This window comes from Kogia breviceps, chromosome 4 (assembly GCF_026419965.1).
Source record: "Kogia breviceps isolate mKogBre1 chromosome 4, mKogBre1 haplotype 1, whole genome shotgun sequence".
In the NCBI taxonomy this organism is placed as follows: Eukaryota; Metazoa; Chordata; class Mammalia; order Artiodactyla; family Physeteridae; genus Kogia; species Kogia breviceps.
In genome coordinates this window covers 175,490,388-175,511,883 of record NC_081313.1, presented here as the reverse complement: position 1 = coordinate 175,511,883, position 21,496 = coordinate 175,490,388, and the positions used below count along the sequence as shown (strand labels likewise).

The 21,496-nt window shown below is 57.1% G+C and overlaps 2 protein-coding genes across 3 annotated transcripts in view; one reads left to right on the top strand and one right to left on the bottom strand.

Moving 5' to 3' along the window:
• Positions 1-1,134: 1,134 nt before the first annotated feature.
• Positions 1,135-21,294, bottom strand: CDC37 (cell division cycle 37, HSP90 cochaperone). Of its 2 annotated transcripts, none has more exons than XM_059061215.2 (9): positions 21,214-21,294; positions 10,556-10,955; positions 4,643-4,924; positions 4,198-4,306; positions 3,980-4,095; positions 3,771-3,893; positions 2,961-3,143; positions 2,789-2,860; positions 1,135-1,712 (listed from the first exon to the last, which is right to left on the bottom strand). In XM_059061215.2, exons 2-9 carry the CDS (start codon positions 10,655-10,657, stop codon positions 1,560-1,562), a joined length of 1,140 nt encoding a protein of 379 aa, XP_058917198.1. In that variant the 5' UTR covers positions 10,658-10,955; positions 21,214-21,294; the 3' UTR covers positions 1,135-1,559. The 2 variants fall into 2 exon arrangements, with proteins under 2 accessions (XP_058917198.1, XP_066888923.1); XM_067032822.1 differs by having other exon boundaries at positions 10,556-11,098; positions 21,214-21,290.
• PDE4A (phosphodiesterase 4A) overlaps positions 17,581-21,496 on the top strand; it is a 38,923-nt gene continuing 35,007 nt past the window's right edge. The window contains exons 1-2 of the mRNA XM_067032820.1: positions 17,581-18,060; positions 18,843-19,042. Of these exons, the coding sequence (XP_066888921.1) occupies positions 18,013-18,060; positions 18,843-19,042 (248 nt within the window). The 5' untranslated portion in view covers positions 17,581-18,012. The remainder of the gene's footprint in view (positions 18,061-18,842; positions 19,043-21,496) is intronic.

Genomic DNA, 21,496 nt, shown 5'->3' with positions numbered 1-21,496 from the left:
GAGACAGGAATACACACATCAGCAAAGCCAGGCAGGTGAAGAAGCTGCGTGGCCAGACGTGATGGGTGACTCAAAAGGCAGGTCAAGGAGGACCTCTGGGAGGAGGTGGCAGAGCTCTGATTGGAGTGAGAAGCAGCTGCCAGGGGTGGTGTCCCCCAGAAGACGTGGGCAGTGGGCTTCACTGGACCCTTGGTATTTCATGTCTTAAAAGCTGATGTGTCCTTGTTGATTAAAGTAGTATTTAAGCCTTTCCTGTGGCCCGAATATTCCACTACCTTTTAAAGGAAGACTGCTTTAAAAAGATTTACTTTTTTAAAGGGGTGTTCAAGCAGCGGGACAGGCACGTGCCGAGGCCCAGATTTTGAGCATCTGAGTACCAGGCGCCATGCTTGCCTGTACATCATCTCACCTACTCCTCATCGCAACCCTGGGAGGAAGGCATGAACCTTACTCTCATTGTACAGGGGGGGACACTGAGGCTGAGGCAGTTGCCCAAGGCCACACTGATAGAAAAACTTGAAAGTGCTTAAGGATCCGCGAGGAGCGAGTTGATGAAAAGGGGAGGACATGAGACGAGGGCAGGGAGGTGACCGGGCAGACAGTGCAGGGCCTGGTGAACTGCAGGGAGGTCTTCGGCTTCTGCTCTGAGGGATGTGCCCTGACTCGGGTGTTCTCAGGTGCCCGCTGGCGGCTGCCTGTTGGGGTCCAGTGAGGGCAGGGGAGACAGGGAAGAGGCTGGAGTGGGCCTGCAGGCCAGAGGTGACAGGGACCTGAACCAGGGTGGAGGACGAAGGGCAGTGGACAGACTCAAGATTTGCTTTGGAGGCAGAGCTGGCCACGTGGAAGGCGGGACGTGGTGCGAGATGACGCTCCTGAACGGACGGTGGCGGGGGTCTCAGAGGGATGAGATAAGCCCAAGGCTTCAGGGCGGCGGGGTGGTGAGAACTCTGACACAAAGGTGTCCTGAGGAAGTGTTCCAGGCAGCGGAACGACAAATTCCTGGAGAGCCTGGAGTGAGGATGGAGGACATTGCCCATGTGCTGCAGGGCAAAGCTGGGGGCATCTCAGGCCCAGCCACCAACACTCACCGGGGTTCCCTCCCACCCCACAAGAGAAGAGCTGTGCCAGCCCTCCTGAGGTCTCGCGGAGCAACTGCAATCCTTTATTGGAAGATAATTGCTGTTTACTGTATAGGAGACTCAACAGCAGATGAACAGTGAGAACGGAGCCCACAGTGACCGGGGCAGGGCCCTCGGCTGGGGACCCCACCCATACCACGTGGACCAGCCTGGCAACCTCTACCCCTCCCTGGACCCCCGAGCCTTTGGCATAATGCTGAAGTGGGGGAGCTGCAGGCAGTGAAGCCCCTTGACTCAAAGCAGACTTGGATGAGCGCTCGGGGAGTGGGGTCAGTGGAGGGGGGTGGGAGGCCCCTCCGGGCTAGGTGCAGGAGCAGCAAAAGTGGAGGAAGCCAGGAGCCGGGGAGATGGTGTCTATTTTTGTTTTCTGAAAAGGGGCGCACAGGGGCCTGCAGGCAGTCGGGCAACAGCTGAGGTGGGTCATGCGCTGACGTCTTTCTCGTCGCCCGGATTGGAGGCTTCCAGCAAGGGGTCCCCGGGACCCGCCTCCTCCTCTTCTTTTGCCTCACTGGACTTGGAGTTGGGGACCCAGAGGCCGGAGTCGATGCAGCGCTGCATGTGGTACTTCGCGTCCTGCAGGGAGAAGTGTAGGTTGGACCTTCTGGTGGCCCGCCTGTTCCCTGCACATCCTCGAGCCTGCTTCCTGCTCTTTCTAGATGACAGCTTTACAAAAGGACTGCCCGCAGTGATGGAAATGGCCCGTACTCTGTGCCGTACAATACGGTAGCCACCAGCCACGTGTGGCTACCGAGTACTTCAAATGTGGCTGGTGCAGGGGAACTTTAAATCTTACTTAACTTTAATTCAAGTTTAAACAGTGTAGTCTAGAACAAGTGTCAGCAAACTTTTTTGTAAAGGGCCAGACAGTAAATATTTTTGGTTTGCGGGCCCTGAGGTCTCTGTCAAAACCGCGCAGCCCATCATCCCTCAACTTCATGGTCGTAGCACAACATCAGCCGTGGACAAGATGAAAAGAAACCAGCCTGGCTGCTGCATTCCAATCAAGTTTTATGTAGAGACAGGCAATGAGCCTGCAAGCCATAGGCGGAAGACCCTTGGTCTAGATGTTCATTCCCACAGAAGCGTCTAGAAACCCTGGGCCAGGTCTTCCAACTAGACTCATTTTACAGATGAGGAAAGTAGTGTGGCCAACCAGTGAGACAGGCAGCAGGAACGGGGTCAAAGTGAGGTCTATCAAGACTCAAAGTATTTATCTACCAGCACGGTTACTGCCCCAAACAGCTGATGTTTACCAGCACCAACTACGTGCTCAGCCCTCCCCATGGATTTCGTGAGTTAATATCGAGAGAAAGTGGTTTGATGAGGTAACTGAGGCTGGAAAGAGACGCCCTCCTTGGGCCACCCTGAGCTGCTGGCAAAGGTGGGGTCAGCTGGTGTGCTCATAAACAGCCCACAGGGACAGGGACACTCAATCTGGACGCTGGGCACACAGTAGGTGCTCAATAAATATAAGTGAGCAGGGGCGCAAAGCCTGGCTGCCTCGTGTGCTGGCCACGCACTGACAAAACGTCCCTTGTTCCTTTGAGAAGCCCAGGAGGGACACTTCTACCAACGATGTGGGCAGCAGAGCTGGAGGGGGCGGGGGAGGCACATCGCTCGCCCAGGCGGGCTTGGGCGCAGTTACTCACGGTGGGGTCCATCTTGCTGATGGCATCTTGGAGCATCTGCACATCCTTCACGTCAAAGCATTTCTGGAGTTCCTGTGGGTGCAGCGGGGCGGGGTCAGGGCCTGGGTCCCAGGGACCCTGGGGACCCCACTGGCCGCCTGCCTGCTGCCCGCCAGGGCCCAGGGAGCCGCACCTCAGGGAGGGACTCGTAGACCTCGACGGGGTCCAGGCCGCCGGGGCCGAGCCGCTTCTTGCGCTCCTCCTCCTCGTACTCCTTCATGGCCTTCTCGATGCGCAGCTTGGCCCGGCCCCGCACGCGGTCTTTGAAGGCCTCCAGCTCGTCGTTGAAGCCCTCCATGTACTGACGGTCAGCAGTCTGCGGGGGGCAGGGGCGTGCACAGGGCTGAACTGGGGGACCCAAGACCGTCCCACTGCAGGTCCTCAGAGATGCCCCAGGGCTCCCCACATCTGGGGCCTCAGGGCTCTCCTCTGCTCCATCTAGTCTCCTCTGCCTCCTCTGAACTCGACTTTACACCTCTGCGCTCATGACCACCTGCCTGCACATCCCCCCTGAACCTCACACTCGTGACACCCACCTCCTCCAGGTCCTCCTGTGGAGTTTAGCAGGCACCTCAAATGCAACACAGCCACCCCGGAGCTCCAGATCACACCCCTTAGTCTGTCCTGCATCTCCCCCAGCTCAGCAGGGGTAGCTCTGCTCTTCAGGTGCTCAGGTAAGAAACCCACAGGCATCCTCGACTCTGGCCCTCACCCCAGGTTAGGACTTTCAGCACATCGTGCCAGCTCGGCTTTCCAAATCTGCCCAGGAGCCGACCACCTGTCAGCTCCTCCGTGGCCCAGCCCTCTCCTGACTGAGGAGAGGACTGATCACAGGGGCTTGAGTCTGAGTAAACCCGTGTCTCTCTCCCCCGCTGAACCACGGGCTGGTTCCCTGAGGAGGACCACCCTCCACTCTGCCCTGGCCGCTCCGGCCCCTCCCTACCTTGATCTTGGTGAAGAACTGCCGGAAGCAGGCACGGGGGTCCACCTTCAGACTCTTGGCCAGCTCCAGGATAAACTGCATGACGATGGTCTGGTGGGCCACCTGCTCCATCAGCGCACATTTCTGCCAAGGGAAAATAAGCACGGCGTCACCAAGTGGCAGACTCGGGGCAGAGCCTCTCCCCAGCCCCGGGGGCGGGCTCCACATACCTCCTCCACCTCTAGGTCAATGCACCAGATGACCAGGTAGTTGGCGGTCTCCTCGCACACCAGGTGGACGTTGTCCGACAGGTACTTCTGGCTGTCGTCCCAGCGGCGGAGCATGCCTGCGAGAAGGTGTTGGCAAGGTGTTGGCAGGGCCCTGGAGGCGGAGGCCAGCCCCTTGTCACATGCACTGCCCACCGGGCCCCCACCTGGGCCCAACTCACCGAAGTGCTTGATCTGTTTTTCATACTTCTCCACGAAGGTTTTGTGTTTCTGTTCCCTCACCTCCTCCGACTCCTCCTCCGCCTGCTCAGGCTTGGTATTGACCATGCTCTGTGGTGGGGTGAGAAGGGGAGCGGGCTGGGGCGAGGCTGTGGAGCGCCTCAAGCGTGGCCGGGTGGGCCGCGGCCGCAGCACCCATACCATCCAGGGTCGAGGTGGTGACGGTGCCATGAACATCAGTGTGGCGGGAGCGTGGGCGTGGCAGGTGTGGTCTCGGACTAGGGCCTTCGGGCAGATCGGGGGGCGGTACCGGTGGGGTGCCTCACCTGCCTGGGCCCCCACACCTGATCCCCTCATCCGCCACCCCCATCCACCCGCCCCTGGACCTGGGCAGTCCCCTCCGCCACACCTGCCGCCATCTGCCGGGCACGCCCGGCCCTCGCACACCTTGCTGAAGCCATCCTTGCTGAGCGTGTCCACGTTCCAGGGCATGCTCTTCTCCTTCCTGCGCATCTCTTCTAGCTTCTGCTCCCAGCTCCGCTCCTCCCTGCGCAGCTGCTGTGCCTCGGCCTGCAGCCGCTCCAGCTCGGCCCTGCTGCCCTCGCCCTCGGCCGCCTCCAGCTCCTTCAGCTTCCGCTGGCACTCGGCCACCTTGCGCTTGCACTCGCGACAGCCCCTGTCCAGCTCCTCCTTCTCTTTCTGGAACTGCTCCATGCGCTCCACCCGGGCCTGTGGGACAGGCACGGCCCATCACTCTGCGGAACGGCTTGTCCCTTGACCCCAGCGCCAGCCCCCGGACCCCAACGGCTGCACCTGGGATGACCACAGAGAATGTCAGCACCAACCTCCGTGGGCCGGACTCCCAGCTCCCGCTCTCGCCCCTACGGGTGCACCTGAGCCAGGGCGGGTCCCTCTTCTGCTCAGAACCCTCTACGGCTCCCACCTCACTTGGAGCAAAAACCTAAGTCCTCCCTGTGACCCACAGGGCCGTGCGCAATCTGTCCCGTGCCCTCCATGGCCTCACCTCTTCCTGCTCACCCCCTCCCTCCAGCCACACTGGCTGCCTCACCTTCTCTTGAACCCACTTCAAACCTCAGGGCCTTTGCACTGGCTGTTCCCTTGGCCTGGAATGTTCTCTCCCCAGATACCCCCCACCCCGGCATCCTTATTATCTTCTTTTTTAAAAAAATATATTTATTTATTGGCTGCACACTACAGCACGCGAGATCGCGGTTCCCTGATCAGGGGTTGAACCTGTGCCCGCTGCATTGGGAGTGTACAGTCTTAACCAGTGGACCACCAGGGAAGTCCCCCCTTAACATCTTCAAATGTCCCTTCAAATGTCCCAGGGAATTCCCTGGTGGTCCAGTGGTTAAGACTTCGTGCTTTCACTGCCGAGGGCCCTGGTTCAATCCCTGGTTGGGGAACTAAGATTCCACAAGCTGCGCAGTGTGGAAAAAAAAAAAAAAAGTCCCTTACAGATGAGGCCTTCCTTGACTACCCGGCTGAAGGTCGCAACCTCCCCCTACTCTGCTCTGCTTGATCTTCCTCCTCAGCACTTGTCACCCGACAACAGCCTGTGACAATTATTTATGGTGTTTCGGGCACTGTCCTCCTCCAAGGATACCGGCTCCACGAACGTGGGGATCTGTTCACTGTTGTGCCTCCAGAGCCAAGAACTGGGCCTGACACACAGTACGGACTCAGGAAAGCCTTGTTGGATGTAATAAAGTCATAAGATGCTGGATAGAGGCCTCACCCCTCCCCAGGGTCTCAGGTTCCCCCTCCTCCCTGGAGCCACCCTCAGTAGCACTCGGGGAGCCCTCCTGTGCCAACCACGCCCCTCAAGCCACCGCTGCTTGGGTGTCCCACAGGCACCTCAAGTTCTGTGCCCAAACCGGAACTCCCCATCGGAGTCCCCCAGACCTGTTCTTCTGCTGTGTCCTCCCTCAGCAAAGAGCCTGCCCCTGCCTCCTGTCCCAAGCTGAGGCCTGTTGTGAGCCCTGTCCCTCCCTCTCTGCCACCAAATCCTGACACTATTTTTATTTTTGGCCACGCTGCGTGGCTTGTGGGATCACAGTTCCCCGACCAGGGATTGAACCCGGGGCACGGCAGTGAAAGCCTAGAATCCTAACCACTAGGCTACCAGGAAACTCCCCTGACACTTTTCATTTCCAGTTGTTTCTACAATTTGCTCCACCCCGAGTGCTGCACCTGGATCTGCAGAGGCCCGCTCAGCTCTGTCTCCAGGCCAGCATGCCCTCCTGAGCCCAGCCTAGTGCCCAGCAGCCTCCTGTCCCCCGCCAGCCCAGACGCCGGTCCTCAGACCTCCTCTTCCACTGCACCGAATCTCCTCAGTCCCCCATCCTGACCCCTATCAGATCGCTGGGCCCTGTCACTCTCCAACCTTGCTTGGCTCCCAGCAGTGCCTGCTCAACCCAGAGCCAAGACTGAACCCTGAGAGGTGCCACCATCTTCCATCGCTGTCGCCCCAATCCAGGCTCAGAAGCTGCCACAGGAGTCTTTGAAATGTACCTGTCTGACCACAGCCCTCCCTGCTACCTCAAACTGGAGTGTCTGGGTTCACAGAGGACCCCAGACCCCTGCCCCACGCTGGCCAGATGGCCAAGGCTCCCTGGGGGGCTGGGTCCCAGGCCGATGCCAGCCCCGGTGGTTGATGTTAGCCCTGAATGGACCAGCTCTCTCCTGACTCTTAGCCTCTGCACATGCTGTCCCTCCCACCTGGAACTCTCTTCCCCTTACTCCATCTGCTTTGTCCCCAAGTCTCAGCCTCGACAGAGCCTTCCCCAGGTGCCCGACCCCCAGAGTCACTGAGCCCCAAAGGCCCCTCTATGATGATCAGATGACGTGATGAGATGCTAGTGGAAGGCCTTGGGGCACCAGACCTGGGGTCATATCTCACAGCCACCATGTAATGGCCGGGTGTCCCTGGGCCAATCCCCTAACTTCACTTTCCTCATCTGTCAGATGCTGACCTCACAAGGTTGCACTGGGAAAAGCAAAAAAGGTTATAAAGGTAGACAGTCCAGAGCCGTGTTGGCTGCTGTCGTTACTGTCTGTCCAAGGGGACAACCTGTCTCTCTCTGGGGACTATACTGGGGCTCAAACAAGAAAATGTACTTCAAATGCTTAGCTCGATATCCAGTCAAGGCTTATAACTGGTAACTGAGAGCAGTTGTTACTGCATCATCAGAGCAGCCCAGCTCCACCACTTACTGGTGATGTGACCTTGGCCAAGTCTCATATCTCTCCCTGCCTTGGTGTCCCCCTCTATGAAATGGGGCCTCACAGCGTTGTTGTGAGGACTAAATGAGCTACTCCCAGGAAACTGCTTGCAACACAGCACTCCATATACATGTCCTCAACTGTCATCACCGTCGTCATGGCCACGGCCACGGCCACCAAAATGGTCTGCTAACTTGCTTCTGTGTTTTACTAGAGGCCGTACCTCCAGGTTCTATCACAGGGCCAGGAAGACGGCGGGTGAAAATCGGGAGACCTGAATCCTTCTCTAACGCCCCATAGGACCGACATGGCCAACGCTGAACCTCACTTTTCCCACTCAGATGAGGCCCTCGCCTTGCGGAGGACACCGTACGGCCTCTGCCACTTCTCTTTTTCCATGATGGGCCTGTGTCACCTGGAGCCTTCCTGCTGCCTTATGAGGGTTACGGTTGGCATTACAGCTGGCCTTGGGTGGCGGCAGGAATCTACCACACTGCTGGTTTCTGCTGGATGGCCATCAAAATCTTCCCGGCATCCTTTGAGCAGCCGCCAGGGAGGCCAAATCTAAATAAAGGCCTCCTGGAGCTGCTGGGGGTGGCAGCCTGCCTGGCCTGAGCTTTACGCCTCCGGGAGGGGCTGTAGCAGGCTGGGCAGGGCAGAAGCCTTGGCAGCGAGAAGGGGCCACAGGTATCACTGCCCTCCTTAAAGACAGGGGACCCGAGGCTCACAGAACCTGGATGCCACACAGCTCACTGGGAGGAGCCACAAGAAACTAGTACTGGCGGCTGTTTCTGGGCAAGGGAGCCAGGGAGCCAGGGAGCTGGAGCCGGGAAGACTTGCTGGTCCCCTTCTGGAACCTTTGGATTATTTTTTTTACCATGAGCGTGAATTACATGAGTAATAATAATGATAATGGCTAAAGTTTCTACACAGTTTATTACATGCCAGGTGCTGTCCTGAGAGCATTACACACATTAAATACATAAGGCAACCCTCACAACAACCCTATGAGGTAGATACTAATAAGATCCCCAGCTGGAGAAATTGAGGCACAGAGAGATCAAAACTCACTGGGGGCAATGCAGCAGGTCAGTGATTCATCAGGAGCCAGCATCTGAACCCGGGTGGGTAGGCCTGTGCTCAGAAGCATACCAGGCTACCTTTTCTCCAATCTCCCTATCCCCTCTGGTCCTGCTTACTCCCTCCCAGGCCCTGAGCCAAGTTCTTTTCAGATCTCATTTCATGTCGTCCTTACGAAGGTCTCAGGGAGGCGGGGTCTCACTCCCCCTAAAGCAGCAATGGCCCTGTGGCCGGGCTGGGATGAGAACCCAGGCTTGGTGGCCACTGAACTGGGTGCTGGAGACACCAGGCTCCCCGCCTCCACTCCAGCCCTGGGGCTCCCAGCGGCAGGCCAGGAAAAGGTTTTGTGCCGAGAGGGAGAAGGGTGTGGTGGGAGGAGAATGCCGCAGGAGAGGGGGCATCGGCCTCCCAACTCAGCAGGACCAAACCGTCCTCCCCACCGTGATATAGATTAACTATGTGACAGAAATAGGTGTTCCCAAGAATCGCCTTGAGAGCTTGCAGAGATATTCAATATTTCATAATAAAATGTTACACACGGCAAGAAAGAGAAGGACTAGAACTTTCTCCTTACACTCCAGGGGCCCACCCAGCAGGTACACTACCCAGGAGGCTGCTGCTTTAAGGAATGGGTTGGAACTGGAACTGGGAACCAGATGTAGGGACTAATGCTGGGTCTTGGCAGGATGGGGAAGGGCCCTTCTAGAAGCTACTAGATAAACGACTGGGAGCTGATACATGGGAAGGTCGGGTGACGAATTCCTAACTGGAAGATTCTGAGAGATATATGCCCTCAGTTTGAGAGTATAACAAGCAGAGGAATGTGGTGGGTGCAGGAGCTCTGATTTGGTGGAGCAGGAGATTAGAACATTAGGTCTCATGAGAGCCATTCTGTTGGCCTGAGAGCGCTGCTGGTCAGGGAGAGGGGTGAGAGAATACACAGACTTGGGATTCTGGGGTCTGGATTTGGGGGAAAATAAATAAAAGAAGGGGCAGGGAATTTGGAATCAGACTGGGAGGGTCCCTGGTAAAAGCAGGGTCGGTGTGGGTGTCTGAGAACAGCAGACCAAACTGGGGTCAGAAGGAAGCTGGGGTGGGTTTAGGTCCTGGACTTGGGTTTGAATGAGGCATTCCAATGCTGGCGGAGGTTCCTACAGGAAGCCTGTCTTGGGGGTGGGCGGTGACTGGGCCTGCAGTACCAAGTAGGGACAGGGGCTCTGGCTGGGCAGGACGCCACGTGGGTAGAGTTTCCTGATGCAATGGGAAATTGGGTCTACAGTACATGAGGCTGAAGGAGAGCGGCCGGAATTGGAGGCTCCATCAGGGTGGAGCTGGTGGTTCAGTCTGAAGGGGAATCAGGTTTCAAAATTCCAGTCGTAGATGGGACTGAGGGCCCTGGTGGGGCACCGGTCTACGTTCTAGGGAAGGGGTCCTGGGTGTGGGTTGGAGTCCCAGGCCAGGAACAGAAATCTCTGGGGAGGACAGAATTCCTTGCTCTACTGAGAGGAGCAGAACCTCTAGATCTAAATGGGAATCACGTCAAGATTCCGAAAGGCAGACCACAGACTAGACTTAAAGTATTGGGAACTCTAGGGGTTGGGAGGGGCCAGTGGGACATCCAAGATCAAAAGTGGGTACCCGAAAATGTTCAGGGTGCAGATTCTGAGGTAGAATTCTGGGTGTAAGTGGAAGGTCCCAAATGGATTGGGGGGGCACGTCCAAAGCTTGTCTTGGTAGTCTAAACTGTGAAGAAGGCGCCCTAGGGGTCAACTGGGAGTTCCAAGAAACTGGAAGGGGAACGGGGAGGGAGGAGGGGAGAGGGGGGAGGGCCCGGGATCGCGGGCAAGTAACTCAAGGGTCTCGGCAGTTCTGTTGCCCCGGAGTTGAATCAAAGGACCCCGGGCGATCCTGAAAGTCCAGACTGTAGGGTGGGAAACCTAGGTGTCAATGGCTGGGCCCAAGGCAGTATCAGGGGTCAGAACTCTGAAGCGGAGTCCCGGGAGTGGGGGAAGGCGCTGGGCGCGCGCGCTCTACCTGGTGCCGCCAGCGGAAGAGGCTGGCTGTGTCGATGTTGGGGTGCGTCTCGTCTTCATCGTCAGACACCTCGATGTGGTCCCACACGCTGTAGTCCACCATCTTGCCTCCGCGGCCCAGCCCGCTCCGGCTCTGGCAGAAGCAGCGGCAGCAGCGGCGACGACGGCGGCGGCAGCGGCTACGGCGGCAGCAGCACACAGACTCTGCCCGCAGAGCCCCGCCCCTTCCGTTTCCGCCCGGGCGCGGACGCCCCCGCCCGCTCCTGACGTCACATCCCTAGTAACCGCGGCAGCGGCACTGGCGACCGAGATCTTAAAGAGCCCTGCGCACGTGTTTCGGCTCCCGGGAGTCTTCGCCGAGACCTCACCCCATCGGGCTCGGGGCCTCCGCTAGGCACCTCCTAGGGGTATACGTGTGGATTCTCCATCCTCGAGCTCCCCTTAGCCACGCCGCAGTGATGTCAGCCGGAGCCCACTGCTGGGGCCGGGCCTCGGCGAGAAGACCTCGCTCCCGCCCCTTGTGAAGAGGAACTTAACTTTGTGCCTGATAGGAAAGGACATTCCCAATCCGAGGGGTACAGGGCCCTGCCCTGGGAGGGTCTAAATGAAGGAAGGATATGGCCCTGCCCTTGAGGAGTCGGAGGTGGGGGCGATGTAGCCCTGCCTTAAGGGCTGGTGTTTCCCCGACTAGGACCACAGCCTACCCCTCGCGTCCGCAGCTTCTGCCTCTTTAGCGGGGATTCGCGCATACACGCCCCCTGTGGAATCACCCGGGCCACACTAACGGGCCTCGGGAGCCGGTCCACTGCGTCCCCCCGTGCAGCCGCTGGGTGTCGCTAGTGTCTAACTAGCGGCCCCTGCTCTTGGCCTCGCGCCGGGTGGGGGTGGGGGTGGGGGTGATCTTGGCAGTGAGCACCGCGGGGGGTCTTGGCCCGTTGACGTACTCTAGGACTGCTCGCAGCACCTGCCCCCTTCCTTGTCCCGGGCGCTAAGGACTCCAGTACACTAAGCTTGGGCGACCCCAGCCACACATTTTTATACATCCCTATCCACGCTGTGACACCGGGATAAAAGGCTTCGTTGCAGCCTAGGGCAAGGATTATCTCAGATTAAAGGGAGCTGGGGGGACGGGGTGGACGGGAGGAGCTTCAACCATTCTGGTGAAGGGACTCCCCCAGAGCGGGCGTTGGAGGGAGGGGCTGGAGCGACTGGAGTAAAGGTCTCTAAAAGGGTGGGGGTGTGGGGGATTCCCCTTCCCACGGAAGGGGAGGGGCCATCCGGACAAAAGTGCCCGCTTGCTGCCGCCCCTCCCCCTCGCGCTCCATTCAAACCCGCGAGTAGGCGGGCGGGGGCGGGGGAGTCCCCCTCTCCTCCTCCACCCACTCCAGCCCTGGCCGTCCAGCATCACAGCTGCAGTCAAGTCCCGGGCACGCGCGCGCAAGGAATCTCTCTTCTCTCTCTCTCTCTCTCTCTCTCTCTCTCTCTCTCTCTCTCTCTCTCACACACCCCCTCCCTCCCTCCCTCTCTCTCTCTCTTCTCTCTCTCTCTCTCTCTCTCTCTCACCCCCTCCCTCCCTCCCTCTCTCTCTCCTCTCTCTCTCTCTCTCTCTCTCTCTCTCTCTCTCACACACACACACACACACACACACACACACACACCAGCAAACAAAGGGTCTGGACACCCCCGTCCCCTCCCTCCCCTCAGGCCGGAGAGGCCAGGGCATCCCCTGCCCAGCCCCCCTGCAAGGTAAGCTTTGGACCACAAGCTGCGGTGGGGAGGGGCACCAGGCGCCGGGAGGGAGGGGGTCTGGATGGGGGAGGACTTCCCTCGCCCCCCAAGAAAGTCAGGGGCCCCCTGTACGCCCTTTGAGGGCTTCAGGCCGGCCTCCAGACTGAGGGTGTGTAGGGAGGACCCCGGATGCCGGATTCCCGGGTAGGCGCGGGGGTCTCTACCTGGCTTCGGAGACCGGAGCTGCCTAGCCGCAGGGAAATAGGGTACCAGGAGCCCCAGCTCCCAGAATTGGGGACAGGGCGCCGGAAGCTCCCCGATCAGCGCCAAGCATTTACTAATCTCCTGACAACACAGCATCTCCAGCCCGGGGGACTGAGACAGAGACCCCTGAGTTGCTTTGCACTGTCCCTCGGACTCCCAACCGCCCTCCCCCCATCAGCGCACCCTGCTGGGCGTCTTGTACCCGTGGGGTGGGGGTGGGGGGCTGGGAATGCTCCTCTAGGCTCCCAAGCTTCCTCTGCTGCATCGCATAGCCACACACTGCTTAGCTGCAGCTGTGGGACTGGGCAAACGGCTTTGCCTTCCTGAGCCTCAGTTTCCTCATCTGCAAAGTGGGTAATGACACACCCAGGATTCGGGGAGGTCATGCATGCGAGTCTGCCGTTATGCCATCATTTATTTTACAGCTCATTTCACACATATTTCCCAAGAGCCTACTGTGTGCAGGACACTGTGACCAGGCTGTCAGGCTACAGCAACCAACAAGACCAGCTGGGTCCCGGTTCTGCTGACCCTGGACACTGGTGAGGGAGCAAGATCAGTGTGTAAAGAGAAATATCCACGGTGATTTCAGACTGGGAAGACTAAAATTTCATGAGGCATAGAGAGTGACTGCAGGGAAGGATGTTCAAGATTAAATTAGATTTACAGTTTGTAGTTGCCTTCCTCATTCACTTTCAGCTCCATGAGGGGAGGGCCAGGTCTAGAAGAGTGGCTGGTACATAGGTGCTCAGTAAATGTTGAATGAGTTAAAGAGGGGATTAGATTAAGACTATTTTCATAACACTTTAGATCAGGTAGGAGGCTTATCATGAACCAATCCATCCTCTCTCCTATTTTACGGATGAGGCAAGTGAGTCCCTAAGACCCAGAAAAGGGAAAGATGTCGTCAAAGGCAATAAGGGAGTTGACAGGGTGTCATCATTCCCACACAAGTGAGGGTGGCTGAATGAATGGTTTTGAACAGCGGGGAATGGAAGAGAGTAGAGACCAGACTTGAGCACAGGTCCCTCCAGGAACCCGTGACACCCAGCCAGTGCCCATATCTCTCCCCATACCACACAGACACAGCCCTGCATTCATCCATTCAACAAGTATGTACTCAGTGCCTACTATGTGCCAGGTACTCAGGACACAACAGCAAACAGAAGAAAACCCCCTATGCCCATGGAGCTGATATGTAGTAGAGAAAACAGAGAAGAAACAACATAAACAAATGAATAAATATATAACAACAAAATGTGATTAGGACGGTGATAGAAATAGCTTGTGACAAGAGAGAAAAATGGAGGGGTCTACTTTGGGTTGGGTATCCAGGAAGACCTCCCAGAGGAGTTACATTACCCTTCAAACACACACACACACACACACACACACACACACACACACACACACACACACACTTTGATCCAGACCAACGTAATCTCACAAACACCAGGTACAGGCTGGAGCCTGAGAACCTTAACAGTGTGCCTGAGGCCCCGTAGCTACTGGGTGGCCATGCAGAGATTTGAACCCAGAATCCACATTTCTAACCAGTGTACTTCCCGCTGCACCCACATGCATGTACCCTCCCCGCCTCCACACACACACATACTCAGAGTCACACAGAGACACAGACAGCCTCATGCCCACATAGACTGATATGGTGTCATTTTGTCACATACACACACTCCTGTAGGTATGTATGGTCTAGTCTCAACTACGCAACGCTCAGACTCCCAGAGAGTTCTACCCGTCCAGTTGCATGTGGACAGCTGTGTACAAAGTCTCACGTTCATACACGTGCACGCGCACGTGCGCGCGCGCGCACACACACGCACGCATGCATGCCCCCTGGGGAGGGGGGCTGAGAGTCCTTCCCAGCTCCAGGTCATGGAGCGTGAGTGGTCATTGTCCCTCCTCAGGCCTGAATGATCTGGGGCGCGCTGTGGACAAGGGTATTCATCCTCATTTCCATCCCTCTTTGGCTGACCATCACCCTGTCCTTCTGAAGGCAGTGGAGATTGGGTGAAGCCAGTGCTCCTCTGTCAGGCCAGGCCAGGGACGCCGACAAGCTGGATGAGGGAAGAGGCCTCTTCTCATCCTGAGCCTGGTGCCTGCTCTGCCATCTGGACCCCCCTCGCCAACCGGCTGCTGTGCAGGGGAGGGGAAGGCAGGATTAGAGGCTCCCGTCCACCTGGGCACTCAGGCCAGTTTCTGAGGCCCTGTGTCCCATGCCCAGGTTTCTGCTAGAGATGATTTCTGCAAATGTGCACAGGTGTCCAGACAGTGGTGGCATGTGTGTCTCCACCTCTCTCCCCTGGCCTCCTCCCTTCCTTCATTCCACAAATCCTTGAGCGCCTACAATGAGCTGTTCTGGGCACTGAGGATACAGCCAGGACCGGCTAAAGAATTCTGCAGAGCCCAGGGCCAGATGAAAATGCAAGGCCCCTGTTTAAAGTTATTAAGAATTTCAAGACCACGACAGCAGTGCATTAAACCTTCTAAGCATGGATCCCAGTGGGACTGCTCAGGTCACGTGTCCATGAAGTTGGCCCTAGAACAAGACAGAAAAATCCCCTGCCCTCATGGAACTAAGGGGTGGGGGCAAGCAGAAACATAAACATATGATACCTCAGGGGTGATGAGTGCTGAGAACAGAAGTAAAGATAAGTGATGGGGTGGGGGGAGGCATCCAGGCCAGGGAACGCCTCTAAAAGGAGGTGACTTTGAGTAGAGGAGGTGAAGGAGCTGAGGGAGTCAAGTGGATTTATTCATTCACTCAAGAGACATTTGTTGAGCACCTACTGTATACCAGCATTGTCCTAGGTCCTGGAGATCCAGCAGGGGACAAAACAGACTAACATCCTGACCTCATGTCCTAATCAAAGGACAGGCAATAATAAAATAGGTAAATTATATACCTTGTTAGAAAGTTGTAAGTCTAAAACAAACAAAATGAAAGCAGAGCCAGGGAGATCGGGGGTGGGAGGAGCACAGAATATCTGAGGCTGGTTTTCCAGGGGAGGGAAAAGCAAGTGCAAAGTCCCTGAGGTCTAAATATGCTTGAAGTGTTTGAGGAACAACAAGGAGGCCAGCAGGATGAGGGGGGAGGACGGGAGGAATTGAGGTCTCTGTGAATGTGTAGCTGTCTCCCATGTATGTCCATAGCTCCACTGAGTCAACAACAGTGATAATTGTTAGTATTATTAAGATAGTGGCTACTGTTCCTTGAGCACCAACTATGAACCAGGCACTGTGCTCAGAACCTTACATGCATTATTTCATTTCATCCTCAACAACCTCCCCAGATAGGTATGACTATTATCCCCATTTTACAGATAAGGAAACTGAAGCTCAAAGAGGCTGGGCAACTTGCCCCCAAATATACAGCTAATAAGTGGCATAGTCAGGATTTGAATGCATGTCTGTCAATGTAATACTGGAGCCTAAGTATGGTCCTTACTACATGGCCCTTTCTCTGCCTGTCTGAGCATAGTGTCTGTCTGCATACAGAGGAGAGGGTGCCTCTTTCTCTGTATGTTTAACTCATTCCTTCGTTTATTCACTCAGCATTCATTGAGGCTGTGCGTGGGGGACAATGATGAATGGGTACCATTTCTTGCCCTCACAGAGCTCTAGTGGGGAATACAAATAATTGCAACCCCAGATGATGAGTGCTTTAATAGGGGCAGAACAAACAGCAGTGGGAGCCCAGAACAGGGACTGGCTCAGTCCAGCTGAGAAGTGGAGGTGACCTTTAAGCTATCTTTATACATTCATCCATTTGTTCAACACTTGTCTGTCATAGACTTGCCTGGTGCTAAGCACTATGTGGGTGAGATGACGTTTTTTACATTCACTTCTACTAGTTCATATTGAACTGAAGTGCTAGCAAGAAAAAGAAATAAGAGCTAGTCCATAGGAGACCTTCTAGGAACGTTATTAATATGCTCTTGAGTCCTCAAAACAATAACTAGACATTGAACAAATAATTATTAAGAGCCTACGATGTTCCAGATCCAGTTCTAGGCACTGGGGATATATTAATAAAATAGATAAAATATTTTTGTCCTCCTGCAGCTGATATGCTAGTATGGGACAAAACAGACAATACAGGTAATAAGTAAATTACATAGTATGTTATGAGGTGATAAATGCTGTGAAAAAATAGAGCAGGATAAGGAAGTTTAAGAATCCTGAGGGGCTAACAACTTGAAACAGGGGTGGGGTGGAGAGAAACACCAGGAGAAATGCTGAAAAGGTGAGATGTGATTAAAGACCTGAAGGATGTGAGGGACCTGCTGATGTTTAAGGGGGAAAAGTTCCAGGCAGGGGGAACAGAAAGAGTAAAAGCCCTGAGGCTAGAGTTTGCCTGGTGTGTCCAGAAACAGCCAAGAGGCCAGTGTAGAGGGAGCAGAGTGAACCTGGAGGAGGGTGGGAGGAGATGAGGACAGCAGGACTGTGTGAGCCTCTTGTTGAGGACTTTGACGTCTCCTCTGAGGGAGGTGAAAGCCATGGAGGGCTCTGAGCAGAAGAGGGACATGATCTGACTTGGGTTCTAACAGGTTCCCCCAGGCTCAGATGGTAATAGCATTTATTAAGCACTTACTGCGTGCCAGACGCTGTTCTTCAAGAATTCAATATGGTCTGATCTCATTTCATTCTCGTATAGAACCTGCAAGGATTATCATTCCATTTCACAGAGGTGAAACTGAGGCTTAGACAATTTAAGTCACTGACCTACGGCCACACAGCAATAATTTGCAGCGCCTGGGTGAGACGGTGCAGCGAGCCAGCCTTCCCCTCCCGCAAGCTTTTAGATAGGGATTGCCGGCAGCAGATCGCACTCATAATCGGGAGTTGCGTCTGTGTCCCTGTCTGTTTCTATTTCCACGCGTCCCTGTCTGTCTCTGCGCGCCTCTGCCTGCGCGTCCCCCATCTGTGCCCAAGCCGCCGTCTCGCTGCGCCCGGCCCCCGCACATCGGAGCTATTTCGGGTTTAGGCATAAAAGCCCAACAGCTCGGAGAAGACGCTTCCTCCTGCCCCCGACTCGGACCACGCGCCACACGCGGCCGGCTCTGGGAGCTCCCTGCCTTCTCTGAGGGATCCCCAGGCTGGAGAAGCCCCCGCAAGAGGACAGGTGGGGGTTGGGGCGACCCGGGCCGGAGGCTCTCGGCCCCCCAGTGGCCAATCCAGGCATTGACGCTGTTCAGAGCCCAGTCGTGCATCAGCTGTCGCTCTGGCAACAGACGGGCGACGTCACCGACAGGGAGGGCGTCAGCCACCTGCTGACGTCACGCCCCAGGAGAGGCAGTTGGCTAGGGGCAGGGGCGGATTCCATGCTCAGCCGGCAGGGGGAGCCCCAGGGAGCTAACGGCGGATGCCTTCGGCCTGGTCCTGCAGGAGGCGCTGGCCGGGGCCGACATGGCCCCTGAAGCCCCCAAGGCGCGCTAGTCTGGCGGGATGAAGAGGAGTCGCAGTGTCCTGTCCGTGGCCCGGACCGGTGACGAGGTGCGAGGGGCGGGGCCCTGGCTGGGGGCGGGGCTTGGGCTGCGAGGGGAAGTAGGGAGCCCTCTAGAGACCAAGACTGACTGCTCACTAAGCCTGGCCTCACTTTCCCCCAGGCAGCAAGGAGTCTTGTCCCCTTGTGCCTCAGTTTACTCCCTTGACTTCATTATTCCCCTACTGCCCAAATTAAGGGCTCTCAGCCCAGCGATAGAAGGCAGGGTCTTCCAAGGGGCTTTCCAAATAGGAAGAGGATTGTAGGGTGGAGGGGAGGGTGCTGGGGGTGAGGCCTTGAGGGTCTCAGATATGAGGAGAGGGGGCCACAGACGTTTAGGCCAAGAGGGGGCTTCCTGGACGTGGAGGGTGGTGATGTGTTAGAGGGGTTTCACAGTGAAGGGCAGAGTACAGACATGAGGGCCCAGAGCCCTGGCCGTCCAGTGCTTCCGTGCTTCCACTGCAGGGGGCACAGGTTCGATCCCTGGTCAGGGAACTAAGATCCGGCATGCCTCGTGGTGCGCCCACGCACACACACAAAAAAAAAAAGAGAGGGAAAAAGGGAGTCCCACAAAAATTATGGCTGAGAACGGGCACCCACCCTTCTGATGTAAGAGCTGAGAAGGGACCCTCTGTGGGAGGGATTAGTGAGTGGAAAAGACGTGACAGGGGCACAGGAGCCTATGTCCCCATCGGCCACTATCTCAGATGGTTAGGGAGGGATATTACTGCAGGGAGGGGCCCAGAGCTGCCTGACCAGGCTGCACCCCTATCCCGCCCTTGTCACACCTCAGAGGCCGCGAGAGACCCCCAAGCCCGGCCGAGCCAACATGCTCGGGGCTGCCCTCCGACGCCCTCGCCGACGCCTCTCCACGGGCCCAGGCCTGGGCTGGGCTGAGCCTGAGCCCTTGGACACTGGGGTTCCTCTGCCACCACGACCCACCACGCTGCCACTGCTTATCCCCCCGCGGATTTCCATCACCAAAGCTGACAGGTAGGCAGGAGGCGGACCAGTCTGGGAGGTGGGGTGGAGGAACAGGGCCACCTGGGCTAAGTCCAGCCACCAACCCTTTCCCGTGCTCTAGGCTCCTGGCTCCCCGTGTTTTGCAAAAGCAGCTGAAACTTCTCCTGGAGCCTGGTGGGTCAGGTTGTGACGTAACCCCGCCCCCGCAAGAGGCACCTCTTGCAGCCTCTAGGAACCCCATCTTCCATTTTGCAGCTGCCTGAGTCAGTCAGCAAGGGGCAGGATTTCGGAAAGGATTTCAACCCTCCAGTCCCCAACGATGCTCCCATAATCAGAGAGCTGGGCCAGGCTAGGGAGTGAGCCTCCCACCAATCCACTGTGCACCTCTATTTTCCTTTCTGAGAGGATGCAGTTTCTTCAAGGCCTTAAAAGGAGATGGTGGGACCCTGGAGGAGGTCTGGACTGGCATTTTTCTTTCTCCTGAGCTCAGCTTCACACTGCACTTCCTTACTCTTTCTCGTCTGGGGTCCTTGAAGGGCACTTCAACCCCCATCTTGGCCCAAGGATGAATTTGAAAGCCAGTCAGCTGCCACTGTTCTCTGCAGCCTCAATCTCCCCACCCACCCCTTTGTCTACTCAATGGGAGGGCTCCAGGGTCTCTGCTTGGATCATGGTACAATGGTTCATTTCCAAATGGGGGAGGAAGTGACTGTCATTCCCCTCTCCAGTGGTCTAATATACCCCCCCCCCAAAAAAAAAGAAAATTCCTCTAGCCTCTACCTGGTTCAGGCCACAGATCCAACTACCAGCTCTGCCCCACTGCCTTGGGCTTTCCCTTTTGTGCAGCCCCCGCTGTGACCTGACCCCACCCTCAACCCCACCCTGTGTTACCCCACCCAGAGCTTTGACAAGACAACAGCAACCCCCCGCCCCCCGCCAAGAATTTGGTCCAGCCCAAGACCCTCAAGTGATCTGGGGAGGACTTCCAGCCCTTACCGATCCCCTAGAAGCCTTTTTGAGTATGCACTTGTGGGGAGGGTCCCTGAGAGAAGTTGGGGGACACAGTTCTGGCCTCTAGGACATCCAGCCGCTGCTATTGGGAGGGCGTTTCTGGCTCTGCGTTCGCCCACGCCTGGAGCCCCCTCTGGCGGGGAGAAAAGCGGCTGTGACGGTTGGAGACGGGCTTTGTTTTTTTTTTTTTTTTTTTTTTTTCCAATAAGAACAGTGCGGAGGGAGGGCGGTGGCAGACGGCAAGGCTTGCCCGGGGGGAGCCCTTCAGGGGGGTGCGCGGGGGCGGGGCCTGGTTGCGCGTACTTGCACCCAAGCTGGTTAATCCGAGCGCGCAGCGGCCGGGGGCGGGCCACTGGTGTGTGTGCTCTCCCCCTGCCCCGCAGCCACCAACACCAGGGCTCGGCCCGGGCCGGGGCGGGGGAAGGGGAGGGCACTTGGATCCCGCTAGCTCTCTGCTCGCTCGCGCTCAGTGCGGCGCTGGGGGAGGCGGGAGCGTGAGTCACGGCGACTCCCGATTTAGGTGCCGGAAGGGGGGCTCTGCCGGCGGGGGCAGCGGGGAGGAGGCGCGGCTGTTTACTCGCCTGAAAAGGGCACGGGGATGCGTCTCGCGGCTACCTGGGACCTGCCTCAGTTTACCTGCTGCAGAAGCGCTTTAGAAGGTGCAGCGATACACAGAGCGGTGGGCGGGCAGTCGGGGTATCAGAGCCGGGGTATCCTCCTGGAGCCACACAGGAGCCAAAGTGACACACCCCAGTAACACCTCAGAGTGGCCCCAGGCAGGCCACACACACACACACACACACACACAAACACACCAACACACATGGACTCCTTCAGACACCACAGTCAAACAACAGAGGCTGAATCGAGTGCACGGCTCCGCGAGCGCGGACCCACCACAGTACACACCCAATCGCGGGGGAACACAAGCACAGACCCCAGGCCACCAGAACAGACCCTGTAAGAGGCACACACCCTCCAAACAGGCAGCACACGTGCACACACTTCCTTCAGCCACAGACACGCAGATACACGCACAGCGAAATCCAGGTAAACAGGCAGACCGCAGCAGCCAACCACGTGCGCACACACACTTCGAGCAGGCACCGAAAACACAGACATCCCTCGGAAGAGGCCACGTGCGCGCACATCCCGCCCCGGGCACACACCATCACCGTCCTCCGACCCACCAACAGGAGATTCCCCGAACACCGTCGCCGCCCGCTGCAGGGACCGCATCCGTGTTACCGGGACCACTTCCCACAAGCTCCCCCTGGCCAGGGGTAGCGAAGAGGACAAGCCAGCACTGGGCTCCGCCCCCACCATGATGGACGGACTGACTGACACACCGGCAACCAGTCGGGTGTCTCCTTCACGATCGGATTAACCGTTTAACTCCTTCGTGGCCGTGTGCGCCGCGGCTAAGGCAGGGCGCTCTGGAGAGAGCTGAGTTCCGGCGCCCCCTCCCCGCCG